This window comes from Typopeltis vanoorti, chromosome 19 (assembly GCF_054136105.1).
Source record: "Typopeltis vanoorti isolate ZY-2024b chromosome 19, IOZ_Tvanoo_1.0, whole genome shotgun sequence".
Taxonomy (NCBI): Eukaryota; Metazoa; Arthropoda; class Arachnida; order Uropygi; family Thelyphonidae; genus Typopeltis; species Typopeltis vanoorti.
Genome location: NC_143567.1, coordinates 70,141,741 through 70,162,022, shown reverse-complemented (window position 1 = coordinate 70,162,022; position 20,282 = coordinate 70,141,741). Strand labels below are relative to the sequence as shown.

At 33.8% G+C, this 20,282-nt stretch overlaps 1 protein-coding gene across 2 annotated transcripts in view; it reads right to left on the bottom strand.

The window, feature by feature from the left end:
* Nucleotides 1-20,282, bottom strand: part of LOC150096231 (inhibitor of Bruton tyrosine kinase) — a 334,746-nt gene that overhangs the window by 118,629 nt on the left and 195,835 nt on the right. For both annotated transcript variants that reach the window (XM_090408899.1, XM_090408900.1), the window contains 4 exons: nt 15,782-15,902; nt 15,555-15,651; nt 9,746-9,847; nt 1,317-1,434 (listed from right to left, as the gene is read on the bottom strand). In XM_090408899.1, the coding sequence (XP_090265025.1) occupies nt 1,317-1,434; nt 9,746-9,847; nt 15,555-15,651; nt 15,782-15,902 (438 nt within the window). The remainder of the gene's footprint in view (nt 1-1,316; nt 1,435-9,745; nt 9,848-15,554; nt 15,652-15,781; nt 15,903-20,282) is intronic.

Sequence of the window (20,282 nt, the reverse complement as noted above, 5' to 3'; positions counted from 1 at the left end):
GCTGTGAGATGAGCTAAAACACTGAATTAAGGCAAGACAACCCTTTTTAAGGGTGGATAATACTTATGCTTTAAAAGGGTGAGAAGTACAGTACAATGCTGTAATTAGCAGAAACATTTCCACTGCAGATAGACTGAAGCTGCAGCTATTAGCCAAAGGCAGGGCAACACGTTATTAATTTCCATCAATTAAGATATTTTGTGTATATCTGCATATGACTTGTAATTTTTGGTAAAGGTGAGAGAGAGACCACTGAGTACCTTTGGAACTGAAGTGATTGCACTAAGGCAGTGTTTCTCAAACTTCAGATATCTGTGTACCAATTCCTAAATTTTCATCATTACCAAGTACCCCATTATCAAAATAATAATAATAATAAATAAATAAATAAAATAAAAAAGTATATTTCATTGTAAATGTCTATTTTATTTGAATTTAGATGTAATGTAAACAAAAAATATGCCTTATTTTTAGTATAACAAAATTGATTCATATAATTACTTTTTATCAGTCGCTATCATATGCTCTTCGCTATCATTTCAGGCTCGTAATGTACATTCATATAAGAAGATTCACCAGTGATCGCCTGCAAATTTGCAAACTATTCAAATGAAGCAGTTATCACAATTTGAGTAGGAGAATTCATACATAATATATAATTTATTGAGAAATATATACATTTAAGATAATTATTTTTTCTTAATAAAGATTCTGTGTTAATGATGCATAGCTAAAAATTGCCACGTATTCCCTTAAGACATTTCACGTATCCCCCGGGGGGTATGCATACCACACTTTGAGAAACACTGCCCTAAGGCATGAATTTCACATGGTTCAATAAACAGGTATCTTATCTCAGCCATGAGTTCCTGCAGTTATGTAACACCTTAACATGATGATGGGTTTTTCAGGATACCCCTTAAAGGTATTGGAATAAATGATACTAAAAGATGATAGTGAGCTGATAAGCCAGCTTCATGACTTATTTTTCACTTTTATCAACAAAGATGTTTTATGGTGTTGTTAATACATGAAAAATAAGTCATGAATAACCATCAACACCTAAGCTTATCTGTTAGATTGATAAGCCAGCTTGTTTGGTTTCCACTATCATCTTAAAGTCACTAGAGTCATGACCTCTTCCTCTGGTGGTTCAGGTTCAGAACTGGGAATTATTTTAAGTTCTTGATTATGAAACCTTGTTTAATAATGCATAACATAAGTAATCAATATTTATTAATGCTTAGAGACAAAAGTTTTCCTTTATAAAACAACTAAATTATGAATATATATTCATATAACATGTTTTCACTAACCTGGTCTCAAGAACTGCTGGAAGATTAATACAAATATACTGCATACATGAAGCTTTCAGTTGATGTGCGCTATATACATATGCCAACTCCAAAAGTTCTGCTACATTCTTTAGTGTAACTATTTAAAAAAAAAATTACAAATTTACATATAATCCCAGATAAGGTGAGATCAAATACATTTATTAAAAAAAAAGATACTTAGAGGAGGGGAGGAGTGTAGAATAAAATAAAGCATGTGTCTACAAAGGACACAATATATTAAAAATATTCACAAACATATTGAGGTTGGAGTCGAGGCTAAACATCAGTGTATGTTTTTTTACTTCATTCAAGTAAAAAAAACCATTTTTACATGTTTCATTTCTTAGAATAATTAGCGTTTATATGGACATTATTGAATTTATGCTTTTGCTGCGTTTTACTTTATCTGATTTATTTTCTAATATATTTGCTGGCCTGGTTGGTGGAGTGGTTAGTGTATCCGCTCTTTAGCCAAAAGGCTGCAGGTTCGAATTCCGCCATGGGCATGGATGTCGTGATTGTCTGTGGTGGTGGACGGTACATGCCGTTGATGTCATTGTGGTTAGTTGTAGTTGGTGCCCTCTCTCGATGAGTGTGTAAACTCCCTGGAGGTGTCATGTAATAATAATAATAATATTGGAAATTCAAGTAGTTCTATAAAAATGCATAATGTAAAAATTCCAAAAACACAACAGAGCAACAACAAAAACAAAAATGAATCTGGATGAAGTAAAGAATGAGAAAAAAACAGAAAACTGTTAGTACTGATAAAGATAAGCAGAGCTCGGGAAAAAATGTCAATAATTTCTTCTTTCTCAACCCTTATCTGCACCTCACACACAGCACTGATGTGCTATAGGTTCTTGTACCTCTCATGTGTGGGATAAATATAAAAAGATATATAAATGCATTTCTAAAAAGAAAAGTGTACAAAAATAAGTATATAAAAATGGATAAAAAGCACTATAAAATATCAATAAAAAAGATGTAAAGAGCATCAAAAGTTTATAAAACAAATAAAAAACAAGGCACTAAAATTATAAGCACTGTATAAATAAAAATAATGCAAAAAATCTACACATGGTAGAACATGTTTTTAAAAATTTTAAAACAAGAAACAACTGTTGAGTCTGATAAAATCTGCCTGAGTGTATAGGGCTCAGACAGATTATGAATACAGCTAAAATAATAATTGTTCTTTGTTCATGAAATGAGGACAGTTAATTAAAATATGAGGAATGGCAAGTCTGGCATTAAAAAAAAAAAAAAATTCATACAGGCATATTATTACCTCTCAAAAGTAAGGAGTGGGTGAGATGACTATGACCCATGCAGAGCCGAACAAGTACAACTTCCTCTGTTCAAACACATGCAGACCAGACTACAATAATTTAATTACAGGCTTAATTTGGTAAACCTTATTATTAGTCTCTCTATTCTACAATGACTGCCACTGAAGAGAACTTTGTGTCTGATAATCTGCCGACAGTCAGAGAATACATACAAATGGTGGATGTTTGATAAACATGCTGACCTAGCTGCAATATCTACAGCTTCATTTCCATTCATCCCAACATAGCTTGGAATCCAATAGAAGCGTACATCTAAGTGTAGCTTCCATAACCGAAAGAACACTAGATGTTTTTGTAGTTATAGACTTTTTTTTATTGCCTGAAGAGAACTTCATGAGTATGAATATATTATCTACCTTTGATAGCGATGCAATCTGCATATAGCTCAACTATAAAGCTGGCAATCTGGTGGGATCTGGAAAGATGGCAGAAGATTCCACTAGGTCTTCTGATTTTGAATCGTCCATATAGACAGGCACAAAATCAGACCATTCAATATTGTGAGCTTCAAAGAGCTGCTGTTAGAAAATAGAAGGGGTGGAAAAATTTCAGTAACAATGTTTTGGAATCATTTGGAATTCAGAAAACCAGTTAATATAGTTAAATGCATGTATAACCAAACAGTTTTATTTTATTGAGTTTTATGATGACTTAGAATGTTTTTACCCTCAATGTTTCTTAAGAGTAGTTCAATAATACTCTGATGTTAGAAATGAAAATGTGCAAATATGATCATAATAAGTAACAATAAATGGTCAAGTAACATTGATAAGATGTATGAGATTTTTTTTCTTTCATATCTCATAGATTGATAAATGCACTAATATGCAAGTAGTTTTTTTATATTACAATTACAGTTAGTGGATAGACTATGTTTTTTGTTTATTTTTTTAAAGTTCTGTTTATTTATATTTTTACATAATACAGAAACCCAACATTAGAAACAATTTTTTCAAGCCATTTCAGGCTTCCGTTAAGCAGGATCTTAAACTGAACAATGAAATTCATCTCCTACCTAAAAGTTAACATGCAACACTAGTAGTTACACACAGTAAAAATCAGTCATAGCAAATAACAAAAATGTTTAAACTGATCAGCTCAAAGAGTAAACATGTGAGTGTGATATGAGGCAACCACAGTGCTCCACACTGACACTGAGATATTTGCCTGAATGGTGAGCCAGCACAATATTTTTCAAGACCTGCAAATGAGGATATGGAAAATAACTTACAAAGTATCAAGATTAAACTAAATTATTAGATGACATGGGAGCTGAAAAGCCTAGAAGCATTCACAAAAGCAGAGGAAAGAAAACAAAAATAAGTAGTAAAATTAATGCCAAAGTACTGAAAGTATATAAGATACCACTGAATAAAGATAATGAGGTAAGTAAAGTTGAACATAAAAAGAAAGATGTTATATGTTATAGTAATTCACTTATGAAACATACCACTGATAACTGTGTTATTACTTGCTATAGGGGGAGGGGGAAAGAGCAAAAGACATAGCAGTTCTAGTAGGTACAAATGATTTTAACTAGAGATAACTCCAGTTTGAGAGAAGACATGAAAAGATTTACAGCAGGATTAAGAATGAAGAGAGAAAACCATTAACCTATTACCACATGATAGTTGGGATTAAGAAGGGTTGTGATGGCAAACAATTCATGGCATAGGCGCTATAGAAGGAATAATTGTGGATTTTTAGATGCATGGATTGCTGGTTGGTTGGTTGTTTTGGATTTACAGCCAAAGCAACTAAGGCTTTGAGACCAGTGACTTAAGTCTGCAAATTGAGTGTTTTGTTATGGCCTCATTTGCCTGTTTTGCAGGATGAAAAACCAGGTAACTGGCCTTCAGTTTAAAAGCCCCGATAGGGTATCATTCAAATCGACTGAGCTGTGGGGACTCTCAGGATGGTTACATTGCACTTTAATGCATTTGGTATCCAGAGACTGGAGAAATTACTTACTGGAATGAGACCTAATATAGTAAGGGAAATTAGATCATGCTAGGAGGAATGGTTAGTATATGCATAATGACAAATAATTTATGCAACTGTGATGATGATACAAATGTGCATATAGAAAGGAAAGCAAGTATGATTAAAGACAAACAGTGTGTTCATCAGGTTTGGACTTATTAGGTATGTGCAAGGATATCAGCAAAAGCAGGTATTAGATATGAAGATTTGCAAGTTTTTTAATTGAACCAAGTAGGTTAACACAGGTGAATATAAAAAGAAACCTGGAGGTAACTTATTATGTCTGTACACAAATGCTAGGAGTATCAGGAACTAAGGGGTTGAACAGTTCTTGTTGGTGAACAGTATGGCTGCTATTCATTATTCAAAAGAATGAGTAAAACATGCATGGTGTACTCAAGTTTTAATAATGCCTGACTTTTGAGATGGATGATACGATGCAGCATCAATGTAAATTGTTCATTCTGTACAGAAAAAGTTGTATAATCAAATTGACTACTAAAGAAGAAGATAACAAGTGCCTCTCATTTCTGACTGTCATAAAATAAACACATCTAGAAATGGGAGGCACTTGTCTTTTACTTTAGTATATTTAATTTTAGAATGGAATGAATTAATTTTCCCCATTTACAGAAAAACAACAAATACTAGAAAGTATGTTGATGCTACATCACCTCATCCATCTAGTACATTGTGCACACATTTTATGTTCCACCAATTCTTTTTTGAATAATGAACTATCCTTTATCAGAGCTACCTTCTCCAATGGCTACAAAATAAGACTAATCCACAAAGTAACTAATTATTAAATCCAAATCCTTCTCCAGAAGAAGCTTCTAGTATTTCCATTCCATATGTCAAGGATGTCGGAAAGATCTGTAAGACCTCTTTGCCAGGTTAACCTTCAGCTTCTTTCCATCTAGTTTGCAAATTAAATCTGGTTCTCAACTCACTGAAAGATAAACATCCTCCACTTTCCTATCTTGGAGTTTATAGAATTTTGTGTGCGTGTAGCCTTCCCTTATTAAGAGTAGACAAGTCGTTCTGCTCAGATTGGTTTAGAAGAATATCAAGATTATATTTTGCTCTGAGTCTGATACATCAGATCTGGCTAGCCACATTATATCTACTAGGCATATAGTTCAGTGGGATAAAACTGAAGTTTAACACAAAAGTTGTTTCTTATTAGAAACACTATCAAGAAAATCTATGCAATGAACATGTCAGAAGCTTCTCCATTTTGGGAGGTTATCCTAAGCAATACCTCTCATTTTTGTGTTGATTTTTTTTTTTTTTTTTGATAATTAATTTTTGTTTCGTTGTATAGATGGAGCTCTCTTCCTACAATTATGTTATGCATTATATTGCATAAACATGCACTTTAATTTCACTGTTTATTCTAATTTGCTTTTTATCTCTTTACTACGTACACCAAAAATGGTCACGAAATTTGACTGAAAATTGTCATAATAAATAATTTTCCTAACACAATTATTCCTTAATTTAATCATTACAGTATGTTTTCTGTTTACGCATCAATTTTTCACAATATCATTTTATGATGTATATCCTAAATGGAATGTACCAGATGTTATGACAGTCTAATACAATATTTCATGGCTCATTTCCAATTAACCTATTTATGAAATTGGTCTGCTGCTTAACCAGTCTAATTTGATCAGCTCTTATTTTGATATTCTGATGATCTCCTCTAACTGCTAATTTTGCTTTAAAAATGTTTTGTTAATATTTCATCTCCCATTCTGTTTAGCAACCATACCTTAGATTAGTCCTGTTTAGTATTCTGAATGTTAATAATGTCAGGTTCTTTAACTGATATCATTGTGTGTTTAATAAGGTTCTGCTATCTGTCTATCTGAACACATTCAATATGACCTCCCACCCCTCAAATTTTTCTCAGAACTCTCATCTCCGTTTGCCTTTAATCAACTTACTTTTAACTGCATTCACAGATCCATACATTAAACTGATTTAAACACTGTCTTGTATATTAAGTTTCTGTCTTATTCCATATAATTATTCAATGCTCCCACTGGCTTTCTGTTTTGTTACCTATTTTCTTTTGCTTTAGTTCCTATTTGAATTTAATTTGTCTTATTAGAGAGAGAGGAAAAGATTGCAAACCTATAATGATACATTAGTATTGTGGGTGGGCTGAGTTGTTTTTAATTTATTTTTTACATAATTGGAAACCCGAAAGACCAAACATGAAACTTTTTCTAGCCATTTCACCTCCCTAATAAGCAAGGCAGTGGTCTTTCCATAAGAAATCCATTTCCTGCCTAAAAATCACTTCCTTAGTAATGACCAATAAAGATTATAAACAAAAGTGAGCTTTTGTTCATAATCTTTATTAGCTTCAAACCATCTCCTGTAAATCTGTAACAAAGGAAGTTATGTAACATTCAGCATGAAGTTCCATTCACACATACAAATTTGATGTTATGAATAGTTCCCTTCCTCAAACTTAATGGCACATATAGTTTTTTCAAGATCATTGAAACTTGAATAGAGTTCCTTATTATATTCCCATAATTCTCAAATATATGTAAGGTTTTTACCATCCCAACCTGTCATGACATCCTGTATTTGGTCTAAAGCTAGCTTATTTTTCACTAGATTTTCTAAGATTTCTAAATAGTTTTCTAAGGAAAATGTTTGAAAACTGATGAATAATAAAAATATTTTTCTTCAAATATTTATGCAAGCATTGTTTCTCTATTATGCATGCTATAAATCTTTCCATGCACACTCAATAAGGAGATTCCTCTATAATTCTTTCAGTTTTATTTTCCTTTTTGATAAATTGGTGTGATGAGAGCTCTACTCCAGTCATTTTAGAGACGATTTAATTTAGTGATCAATCCTTCTGAATAACGCAGCGTAGTTATTGCAAAACTTTTATATCTCTATTTCAGCATTTCAGTCAAATGTCTACTCCAGCTACATTCCATATTTCAGGTTTCTGACTATTCTTCCTACCTCAAAATTTTTTCATATGTATTCTTGAATTCACTTCGTCTGGATGTTTTTAATAACTGTTCTGTCACTTACTACTTCGATAATTTTTCAAAGTAATTCCAGATATCTGGTCAGTCTTTATGTTACCTTTATGATCTGTGATCCTTTGTGGCAGTCTTTCCTTTTTCAAAACTTTAGTAACCTCCAAAACATCTCACACCTTGTATTTATCTTTTATATTCTTTCCAACTTCTCTCATGACTTCTGTATACCTACTTTATACATGACTTGGCTTTCCTACATTATTATTATTATATTATTACATGACACCTCCAAGGAGTTCAAGGACTCATCAAGGGAGGGCACTCTACAACTCTGTCTATACTATTTAATCCACTAATTGCACAGAACCACTAATTACCATCATCATCTACACAAAACGGCATCTACTGTCTACCATCACCATTAATTTTTTTTTTTGTCTGTAAATTGCACATGTTCACAAGGCCAATTAGCCTGTATGCAGGATTAAAAACCAAGCTTCTAGGAGGAAAACTCTGCTACCTTTGTATGAGATTGGCTAACTCACCTTCAACTGAAAAAATTCATAAAGATTCCTCTCTCATGATGAGAATCAAACTTAGGCCTTTTTCAACTGAAGGGTGCAATGTACCATCATTCTTCCAATTTCTATATCCTCTATATTCTATATAAGAAGGAATACCAACTTATTATTTAGGAACTTTTTTATGATTTTTATTCTGCTTTCATTGACTGCTTACCTCCTTGTATCTAACCAATAGAGGTGTTTTTTTTTTTTTTTTTTTATCATATAAGTTACAATAACTTATTTTTTTCCTCATGGTGAGTTAATTAATGGTTCCCTAACAGATTTGCCAATGTCTCTAAGGTTTGTTTCTAGTTTTTTAAATTTTTTCACTTCTCCTCATCCAAATAAATATTCGTATAATTTGAACCTGTAATCTGAGAACTGTTAAAATGATTCTTTTTAAAACTTAGTCTCCATTTTTTTCCATGGATTTCCACTCATTTTTATACTAATGAACAGTTAGTGACAGTCACTTATGAATTCCTTGTACTCACTAATTGAATTTATACAAATTTTACATTAGAACATGGAGTTACTCACATAACTAATTCCTGTCTGGAAAAAAGATCTAGTAAGTACTTATTATTATTAGCCCTGTCATCTCCTTCAATCTTCCCAAAACATTTCTATGTGTGAGATTCATTTCCTATTTGTTTAGGTCTCTAACGAGAACTAACTTCTCCTTTATATCAACTTTCCTTCAACTCGATGAATTCCTTTTCCTCTGTCAATACCAGAGCCATTCATCGGAGCTTAGACACAAATACGTTGCCAGCCATGTTAGCTAAATTAAATGTATCTACTCTTCACCCAACAGGTTATGGGTTTGAATCTTGCTGTGGGCACTGATATTTGCGATTGTTTTTAGGTGGGAGATGAACTTCATTGTCCAGTGTGAGACTACTGCCCTGCTTATTGGAGGCCAGAAGTTTCACATTTGGTCTCTAGAGCAAGATGTTTGAACTATGTAAAAAAATAAATAAATAATGCAATAATATATATATATATATATATATATAAATAACAAAAACAAAAAAAAAATAATCCTTAGCCTACCCATGGTATGAATGTAACATAGGTTTACTAAAGGCTTTTGTGGGAGCCACATAAACTTCCTGTATTGAAATTTACCCATACTTTACATGAAACAGCTTCCTATTCAAGAAGTTTATCTTTGTTTATATAACTGATTGACAATAATTATAACAAAATTTAACCATATTAAGATGCAAATTTGTGTTTGAAACTTTGTAGATAAAAAAAAATCACATCCTTTGTGCTTGTTTAGACAACTATAAAAAAAGATCCAAAGTCACAAAATGGCAGTAGGTTTCATCCTAATTTTCATCCTAACTAATGAATAGCATTATAAAATGAACAAAGAGCTGTTTTGCTCAGTGTCACAATTTTCCCACAATTAATAATTATGATCTATACATGTAAAACTGAGATGTTTCACAAAATTGTAAAAAATAACTCACTCAATTCAACAAGAGCTAATTCACACATTTCTTTCAGTCTGCATATTAAAAGTTGATCGGAGATGACTAGAACATGGCATATAAATTCAGGATCTTCAGAAACTGTAATACAAAATAACACTCATGTTGAATATAGCACCAACAAGTATGACTTCAGTTATTTTATTGTAAAAAAAAAAAAATAGAGAAATAAAGAAATCATTCAGACTGATACACAGGAAAGAAATGTAAGCACTGCCATTTTTTTTCTTTTAATGTCTAACTTTATAACATAATGTGATATGTGTAACTGATTACTATTAAATACTAGTTCATTAGATTAAATTAATTTATATACATGAAAATGGGAATATCAATAATGAGATGAAATTATTTACCTATACACATCCTATCTTTCACCTACACTTTTACATCTCATCATTAACTTTCACCATCTTTAAATATAGCTTCATTGCATCCTCCTAAATTAAGAAACAAGTTGGAACTAGTGGTTCTAACTTATGTTTATAAATTCAGGTCCTTTAAATTCTGTTAAACAAACACACCACCCTAACAAATGCATCTACAGCGATAATAAACATAACCAGATGTTATGTTTATTATCATTATTTAAAGGCTTGGCAATCTTTCCCAGTTACTGCATGATCTTGTTGTCACTTGCTCTGTTGAATCATGAACACACAAAGCCTAAGTATAGCAGTAAGTACAGCCACTGTTGAAGATATGCAGAGATAGACGACTGAGTTTTCTTTGAGTGGAAGACATGTTCAGTCTTTCATCCTCACCAACTGTACATTCCTGCTTTGCAGTTAACTTTCTGACATGACAAACCACAAAATACACCATTAAAAAATACAGTGAGGATCAGGAAAATCCTCCCAAAAGAAACAATAGCAAAGCATAAAAACACATCCACTTCATTTGTGACATAAACACAAATTATGTGCACCACCATTTACATACATCTAAATTTGACCTATCAAATATCAATTAGTATTCCCAAAACCTACTGACCACCATATTTAATTCTTTCCATTACAAGCAGAGATCCAAATGTGACTCAGAGATATTGCTCTGCATCAAAATTTCATCACCACACTTTACTGTACTCACTGTTTTTAATACTCTTCAAATTCTGATACTGCACTGGGCTCTAATTATATGTTTGAAACTTAAATATCTATACCAATGACATTTTCCTTGTGGACTTTGATTTTGACTCATCTTTTCAATGGTCTCATTATTGTTTCTGCTCTCCTGAATCCAAACACCTGAAATCTTTAAAGGAATAGAGACTTCATCTTCTATTTCACCAAAAACCCGTATCCAAGCATAGGTGGGTGTCAAACATAAATCAGCATACTTCAAATGGCTAAAGTCAAAGTTTCTGCTCTCCTAAATCCAAACACCTGCTCTGATCAAATAACTGAAATCTTTACAGGAACAGGGGATTCATCTTCTATTGCAAAAACCTGTATCCAGGCTTAAGGTAAGGTTGGTGTCAAACATAACAATTCAGCATATTTTAAATGGCTAAAGTCAAAGTTTCCAGTTTTACACTCAACCAACAATGCAGTCTACAACATCCATTACACACACACACACGCACATATATATATATAAATCTACAAATCCAAATAAAATTCTGAAAGAGTCAAATGCTGAAAAAAGCATGCCTCCTGTTCAATACATTTCATCCATTGCGGATAACCTGTCAGTTTCCTCTAGTTTTATCATATGCTCCTAACAATACTTCTATAACTATCTCTGATCCAGAGTATTTTAATAAGAAGATGATACACCTTTTTACTATTTGTATATGGGAAATATATGATTTCTGTATTAATTATTGTTATTTATAATTATTATTATTACATAACATCTCCAGTGGGTCCAAAGACTCATCAAGGGAGGATACCTACTCTACAATTCTCTGTCTCCACCACTTGCAACTATCTTCATCATTTACACCAACGCCATCTACCGTCACCTTTATATACAAACAGCTTAGTCATGAATTTACTTCACATAAAAACTTTGCTTACACTTAGAAAAAGAATTAAGCAAGAATACATTTGTAAGCATAATTAACTTTGTAACCAAGTGAAGTAACTTTCTACAACTCCTGTTCAAATGGCATTCATGCTTTCTGGTTGTTGACAAAGCTATTAGGTGCTGGTTACTCTTCCACCAATCTCACATCAACATGCTAGTACTATTATAATATCATCCAAAGATAGGGCTGGCATGTTTGGGAATTATTTTTTCCCTCCAACTTTTTTTTTTTTTACAAAGAAGACAAAACAAATCACCTCTTGCTATACCAAGACTAGCTCACTGTGTACCGTGTTTGTGTTCTTTTATTAGACATAAAAAGAATTCTCAATACTTTGGATAACGAGACCTGACCTCTAAGTCTAGTGTCAATACTCATCCTGTGCCTCCTAAACAGTATGGGAGTAAGCCTATATTCATAGCTTAATCAGAAAAGTCAGCTACTGAACTTTCATTTCACTTTTCTCACCTAAGTTATTTCAAAAACAATGGAGACCAACAACAAACTTCTTTACTATCTGGAGGCCCACAAATTAATTTGTGAACACTAGAATAAATTATGATGCTTCCAATCTGCAGCAGATCTCATAAATGATCTTTCCTTTGGACACCAGCCACAGAAAGGATTAGAGACATTCCTGTGGTTACTAATGATATTTCCAGGACATATTATCAGATCTGGCATAGAAACCTAATCACCAAGCTGCCATCCTACAACCTGTGTTCCACCCTTCAAAAATGAGTAATCAGTTTCCTCCAGAGTTTCACTAAATGTCACAATGGATGATTTCTCCTATTCATCTGTTTCCCAATAATACTGGAATATACTAGATCTGTACTTTCACCCATGCTCTTCCTTCTATACATGACTTCTTACTAACCTCAAGTCCTATCAGTGTTTAAAGATTGAACAGATCAATCAGTGATGGAGGATCTTGATGCTCAGCTCCTTTGAGCAATACAAGGTTTTATATCATCAGTAAAACCTGTTCAATCTTTAAACACTGATCTCTTTGGCATTAGTGAGGTGACAACAATGTATAGAACAAAGTAACCAAAACAGTCCTTTCTTGAAAAAAAAAAAAAAAAAAAAAAAATCAAGAGGTCGCAAGGTCATGAGATGCTAGAAAAAGGCACTGAGAATAGAGGGGACAAGAATGACATCACCACACTGGCAGCTAATCCTATAAACTACTAGGTAAAGAACAAAGGACTGGGAATTGTATAAAAAAGGACTGAGACAAACCAGAGGGGCTTTTTTTCCTGCTTCGTGCTTATGCTTAGGCTTTTGATCTTCGTCTCCAGATAGTAGGTTCCCAGTGCTGTCCGATCCTAAGGACATGCTTCTGACGCAGGTATAGGAGAGGCCACATTTCCTGGTGAGGGTTCCGAGGAAGCAAGGATACACTATGAGAGTGTAAGTAGCCACAGACTTCGTAGTGACTATAGAAATTCCCCAGCAACAGAAATTCCAACAAAAAAAAAAATTCTGTATTAGGACCGCCAGAATCACCCAAACAGCTACAATCACCCAGGAACAGGATGCAACATCGAATTGATCCAACTAAAGGTTGTGCGAAGTGATTGGACTGTCTATCCAAGAGTTTATATATGTAAGTAGCATTTTTGTTAATGTCAAGGGCTTACAAGTTGATATTGTATGTGTGCTTAAAGGGAATTGTATGTAACTAAGCGGTAATTAAGTCATTGTCTTTAAGGGAAGTTTAAATGTTAACTTGTTAGTTTAACGAATGAATATGTGCTTAGTTGTGATATAGGAAACTACTATTTGTTTAGGTCAAGTTAGTGGTATTGTAATTTGAGGTAACTAAGCAATGTGTGTAATGAGAGTTCGAATGTTAATATTGCCTTCCTAGATGGTGCAAGGGCTTAGAGAGATTCCTTCTCTTATTTGTATATGTATCATACTACCTTTTCTTGCTTAGAATAAAATTTTTTGTTTTGTAACTACCTTGCCTGTTCTCTAGCCAATGCACTATAGTCAAAAAAATTAGCGAACCTGCGTGCATATTAAATTTTGGTTACCCACGACTTGCATTAACGTAAAATTAGATACAGTTAAATTTTCCTGTTTTCCTCACCTTAACTCTCAAACTACATTAATACAATCAGAAAGGCATAGTCAATAAAATTTCTGGTTGATTTGTGTGAGAGTTGGTGAACTGCATATATTAAATAGGCTAACAACTTTAGGTCTGTTTAATGGCAGGGGGCAGCAATTAGACTTGGTAGAATTAACTTTTAAGTAAATTAATGTCTTATCTGTAGAGTGCTGACAGAAGTCCAGGCACAGTAAAACTAGGGTAGTACAAAGGCACAGTCAACGATGACAAAGACAAAAACTAACAAAGTAAATTATATATAAAATAATATATATTTTTGCAACGGCACAGACAACATTATTTTACAAAATATCCAAGATTATCTTTCGATTCTTGGGTTCATTTAATTGGTGTTTCCTGGCACAAGCACATATCCACAGCTCTAAAACAACTTTCAAGATATTGAAATATCTTGAAATAACTGCTCATGGGTGAGAGCAACATAAAACAACACACATACACACAGGTTGATCAAAATTAAATTATCCCTGGTATTCTTGTTTAAGGCCTTGTGGAGTGCCATCCAGTGATCCAAATGCTGCAAAACTTTGCATGAATATATTGTGCATCATGCAGACTGATATCCAAGAGAAAAAAAAAAAAAAAGTAGTTTCAAAATTCAACAGCAGGGGTATTGCCCAAATGCAAGGAATCTGCATATCACACAACTCGGCAGGCGCCAGGATTGTTTAAAAAGATGGACATGAGATTTTTTCCTTCATTCTCATTGTTAATACCATCCACAGTGATGGCACTAACCTTGCTCCAAAGCACTTTATTCATGAGGCTGTACTACCTAAACAACTGCAATGCTATTGCTGCACTCTGTGAATTTCATTGCCTGAACAAATGTTGATGAAGTCCACTATCTTGATGTGCTTTGCAATGAATGATTAGTCATTTTGAAGAAACAGGATAGTTGGGAATTAGACCTGGTAGAAGTATGTATATGTGGCCTGCTGAAGCTGTTCAGTTTGCACAATATCGGAAATGATGTAATGGGAATATTCAGTTGCTTCCTGACGATGCCAAACTGGAGAGGAAAATAGTCAATAAAGATTACAGAGGTCCTGCAGAATATGAATAGACTGATTTTGTAGCCAAAGAATATTGGTTGACAGTTTAATGTGTCAAAAGTGCAAGGTTATACACACTTTCAGCCAAAAAGATTGCAAGTTGTGTTTTATAGCGATGGGAATGCCCTACCTCAAACTGATGAAGCCAAGAAAACTGTCAGATGTGATCTGGTAAAAAAAACTGAATGACATTTTGCCTTAATTTATGATTTCTAAGAGAGAACGAATGAAAAATTTAAGCATATGCAAATATAAAATGAAGTTTAAGATCCCTTAAATATCATATCAGTTTTGCAACTTGATTTTTACAGGACATAGTCCCTGGTTTTATTACTTTTGAAGCCTTTCAAAATCAAGCATGACTGATAGCATTTATACTAAATGCAATCAAACATTATTTTCAAAAAGTTATATCAGCTACAGTGATTAGCAATAACAATTATACAATAAATATTACAATATTATATTATATATTATAAAAATATTTTTCTTAAAAAAATTAAATCAACTTTTTTTTTAATTATGAAATTACGCTCCTAAAGAAAACGTACTAACCAAATAAAGATGGAGCATCATCAGTATATAGATAATCAAGAACAACTTCCATAACTTTCGAAGCGAGTGGCAAAGGCAGGGCTTTATTACTGGATGCCTAAAAGTTTAAGAGTAACATTAAACTTTAGCTGAATTTTAATTTACCATTTTAAATCATAGGTCTGTTATTTATCAAGAAATACTTCACAGTATTTTACTTTTGTACTATTTAATAAAAAGCAATTTACCTCAATCCATCCAGAGGCAAGCATGCTTCTGAAATATTCTGATCTTCCAACAAGAATGCAGCGATGACAAGGATATTCAACACCATCAGTAGAGAGTAACGTAACATCATATAAACCATGTCTAATAAAAAAACAAGAATTTTGACAAATGGTTTACATAAATTCAACAAATATATTATGAGAGTACTTTCATCCCCCCACCCCCAGAAGATAAGTCTTTTTAACAACTATGTTATAGCTGAATATATATATATATACATAATAATATACATATATATATATATATATATATATACACAAGGTTCCAGAAAAACCATTTGTCACAAAAAAATGTTACTTGCCCATAGCATGAATTGTGGTAAAAGGTGTGTGTAAACAAACTGCCTGTTTCATTTTTATTTATGCATTTCATCTAATGGATAAGTTTCTTCTCATATGAAATACCTGTAGACGTATCTAGAAGAAGACTCACTACATCTTGATTACCTTAACTAATTTTTGTTTAAATGACATCAGCAATAACTGAAAATTCTTTACATTTCAGGTCATTTTGATACCGATCTACTACTGAGCCTATGAAGTTTCTAAAGAGAGTGAATTTTATTGAATTTAGCTTTACAACAGGCTATATTAAAAAAGCACTTCAGGATTCAAATATTTTGGAATCTACACCCTCTGTCCAAAAAGAAACTGAACTTTTCGAAAATAGAAGAAACAAGTGGCGCAACCTGTTGTATATTTTTGTTGTCGAAAGCGGCAACCTTCATTAGTGTTGTGTCAACTGTTTATGGCATTTGTTTCATTAGAAGTCGAATTATCGTGCCAAGAGTGACAGTGTGTTTTGACGAATGGTCGGAAAATGAGTTTCAAACAGAGTTGCGATTGACTTTTGTGTTAAACTTGGTAAAAGTTTTATCAAAATGCGCCAAATGCTTCAAAAAGCATACAGTGATGAATGCTTATTCTGTACTCAAGTTTACGAGTGGTTTAAGTGATTTCAAAGTGGCCTTGAGACGCTTGAGGATGGCGAAAAGTCGAGCCGTCCAAAAACTGGAATGAGTGAAGTTAACATCCAAAAAGTGCATGATTTCATCAAAGAAACCCAAAATCATCCATGAGATTGATTGAAGATGAATTGGGGATTCCAAAATCAACTATGCACAACATTTTGACCAAGAGTCTGGGCCTTTGTAAATTGAATTTGCGATTTGTTCCTCACAAGTTGACTGAAACCAAAAAAGTATCGAATTGAACACTGCAAGGACCTCATTAAAACTGCTCGTAAGGACTCAAACTTTCTTGAAACGATCGTTACTGGTGATGAAATGTGGTGTTTTGAGTATGAGCCTGAAACAAAGCACCAGAGTGCTGAGTGGAGATCACCAGAAGAGGGGCATCCGAAAAAACATCGCTCGGAGAAGTGAAAAGTAAAGACAATGCTGATTTGTATCTACGATTCCAAGGGCATTATCCACAAAGAATTCATTCTGTCTGGCCAAACTATCAATGGTAAGTTTTATCTCTAAGTTTTGAAGCAATTGATAGCGAAACTTCATCGCGTACGGCATGATTATTGTGATGCAGGCAGCTGGTCACTTATGCATGATAATGCACCATCTCATCGTTCCAACATTGTGAGACAGTTTTTGAGCAAAACCCAAGTTTGTGTGTTGCTTCACTTGCCGTATTCACCTGATTTAGCACCCTGTTACTTCTTTCTCTTCCCCTGACTTCGTCTGCTGATGAAAGAAAAGCAATACAACACCATTGAAAACGTTCAAGCGGTAGTAAACATGACCCTCAACAGTATCCCAAAAACCGATATAAAAAACTCATTTAATGAAATATTTAATCGTGCCAAATGCTGTATCAAAGCTGAGAGAGAGAGAGTATATTGATTGAAATAAATGATTTGAATAATTATAATTGGCCTGTGTTTTATTTTATATCAAAAGTTCAGTTTCTTTTTGGAGAGAGGATGTATTTTTAATAAACATTTTTAATATTTTGCAAAATAAATAAAAAATACATTTATAAAATGCATCTACTTAAAATGTGCCTCAAATATCTTGTAGTAATTTAGAGTTTGTCAGCAGCACAAAGTTATATATATATATAAAATTAGTTTGAATGACTATATACCAAGAATGAAAAAACAACAAGGTATAATATTAAGATACAACTAGTTTTGTTGAATGATTCAACTTCTTCAGGTATCACAGGCAAAGAATTACAAAAAATGACAGAGACATGATAAAATTACATCAACAGATCTAGTATAAAAGACAACAGTACATTTTAAAAACAGGAATGTGAGCTTGAGTTCTAAATTAAAGTTGACTACGTGCGTCAGCTGCCATGAGTGCGCCAATACTGAACAGAGGCGACGTGTGTGTGTCAGAGAGATTGAAGCAAAGGCTGCTGTTAATATGGGATGAATCTAGTGAAATTTCTCTAGATTCGATGATCTTTCTTTCGAGTTCATCATAACACACATGGATATTAGATGTTTTTGGCCAGTCTACGAGGTGTTGGCGGCCTTCATCCGAGTTAATAGAGAAGAGAACGTGGCTAGAAAGAGTGCCGGCTCCGGTCCTATTGTAGGAAATGTTTCTTTGGTGTTCTTCCATATGCAAAAGGATGGATTTAGCTGTCTGGCCATAATATGGTTTTCCACATTCACACAAAATCTTGTAGACTCCTGGATACTGAGTTGGGAGATATTTCACTTTAGGTTTATTTAGTATGGAGTGAAGTTTTGGAAACATAGTGAAGCAAGTACTAATGTTCTAGTGTAGTGTTCGTGAAAGCTCTGGATAAGATAAGTATTATTTTCAGTTATTGTTGATAAATTTATTTAATATTGCATAGTTTTGTTTGCCTTGCGTCTCTTAGTGCATCTTTTTGTGTGTTTTTGGTGTGTTATAATTTGATAAAATAAGTTGCAAGTAAATATGGCTCCAGTACGAAGGAAAATGCAGCCAGTAATGATGGTTCGCCATCTTTATCAAAGTATGGTAGTATAAAAGAGATGATTCAGTGTACTAGCTGCGAAATGTACGCTTTGCGGAGTGCGGTCGGAGTGTGGTTAGATGATAATAAAGGAGTGAATGTGTGTAGAAAATGTAGGGAGAATGAGAAATTGAAGAGTATTTCGGATCGTGAGCGTGATATTTTTGTCAAACTTCAGAATGAAGAAAATAGGGATATGACAAGAAATGGCGAGGTTGTACCAGAGAATTGTGAGAGTGTGAATGATAGTATTAATGGTTTTACTGAGAATAAAAAAGATGAGATAGACGCAATGAGTGAGATCGCGTTGTTGAATGGTGCGATACAAAGGGCAAAACAGCAGCTAGAGCGTATGAGCAAAAGTCAACTGAATGAACCAGCCAATAATAAAAAGTATGACAGGAAAAATTGACGTATGAGTGTGAACACGAACAAAATGAAGGATAGAGTGCTGTATGGAGACTCGTTACTACGAGGTGTGATAGTAGAGGATTTGACAAAATCGTACCAACCTGGTGCGACCATAAAGGATGTAACTGAGTCTATTAGAGAGCAAAAGGAAAGGGTGAAAGAAATGATTGTTGAGGCAGGTACAAATGATTTGAAAGGAGACATAATGGAAATGATAGAAGACCTGAATGAATTGTTTGAGGTAGCAAAAGAAAAGAGTGAGAGAGTTAGAATGATTAGTCTTTTGCCATGGTATGACAATGAAATGTTTAAAAGGAGGGCCATAATTGCAAATGACTTTATGTGTGAGTTATGTATGACGAATGGTGTGGAATTTGTGGACGTGTGGAGTGAGTTTGATGGGCGAAAGGATCTATATAAGATGGATGGCTTGCATTTGAATGGTTACGGTGTAAGAAGACTTGAGAAAGTGTTGCTGAATGTGGTGGATGTGCAAATTCAGGGAAACTAGATTTATTAAGGGGGGGGGGAAGGAGTAGATATACAGTCCTTAGGGAGGCAGTTGAATGTAAGAATGAATATAATATGCCTGAGCAAATAAGGACAACAAATCAGAGGTGGGATAGTTAATATAAGGCATCAAGGTAGGGTTGGGGCTAATGGGGGTCTTAAATTCATGTACACTAATGCTAGGAGTATTAGGAACAAGAATGGAAGAGTTTTTGGCCATGGTTGGCACTTCCAGACCACAGGTTATTGGTATTAGTGAAACATGGCTGACTGTAGATGATATAGCTAGTGGGATTGAATGTGATGGGTATAGTGTGTTCAGAAATGACAGGGAGAATAAAATGAGAGGAGGAGTATTGTTGATGATAGCTGATGAGCTGCAGCCAAGGAGAATAGAAGTTGAATTGCAGGATAGAGAAAAGAGCACATTTGAGGCAATTTGGTGTGAGATTGCGGCTAGCAGAACTAAATATACAATTGGGTGCTGCTATAGACCAGGTGATGGAAAAGATGGTGGTGACAGTATGCACAAGCAAATAGAAGAAATGAGTGGAAGGAGGGTGATTAT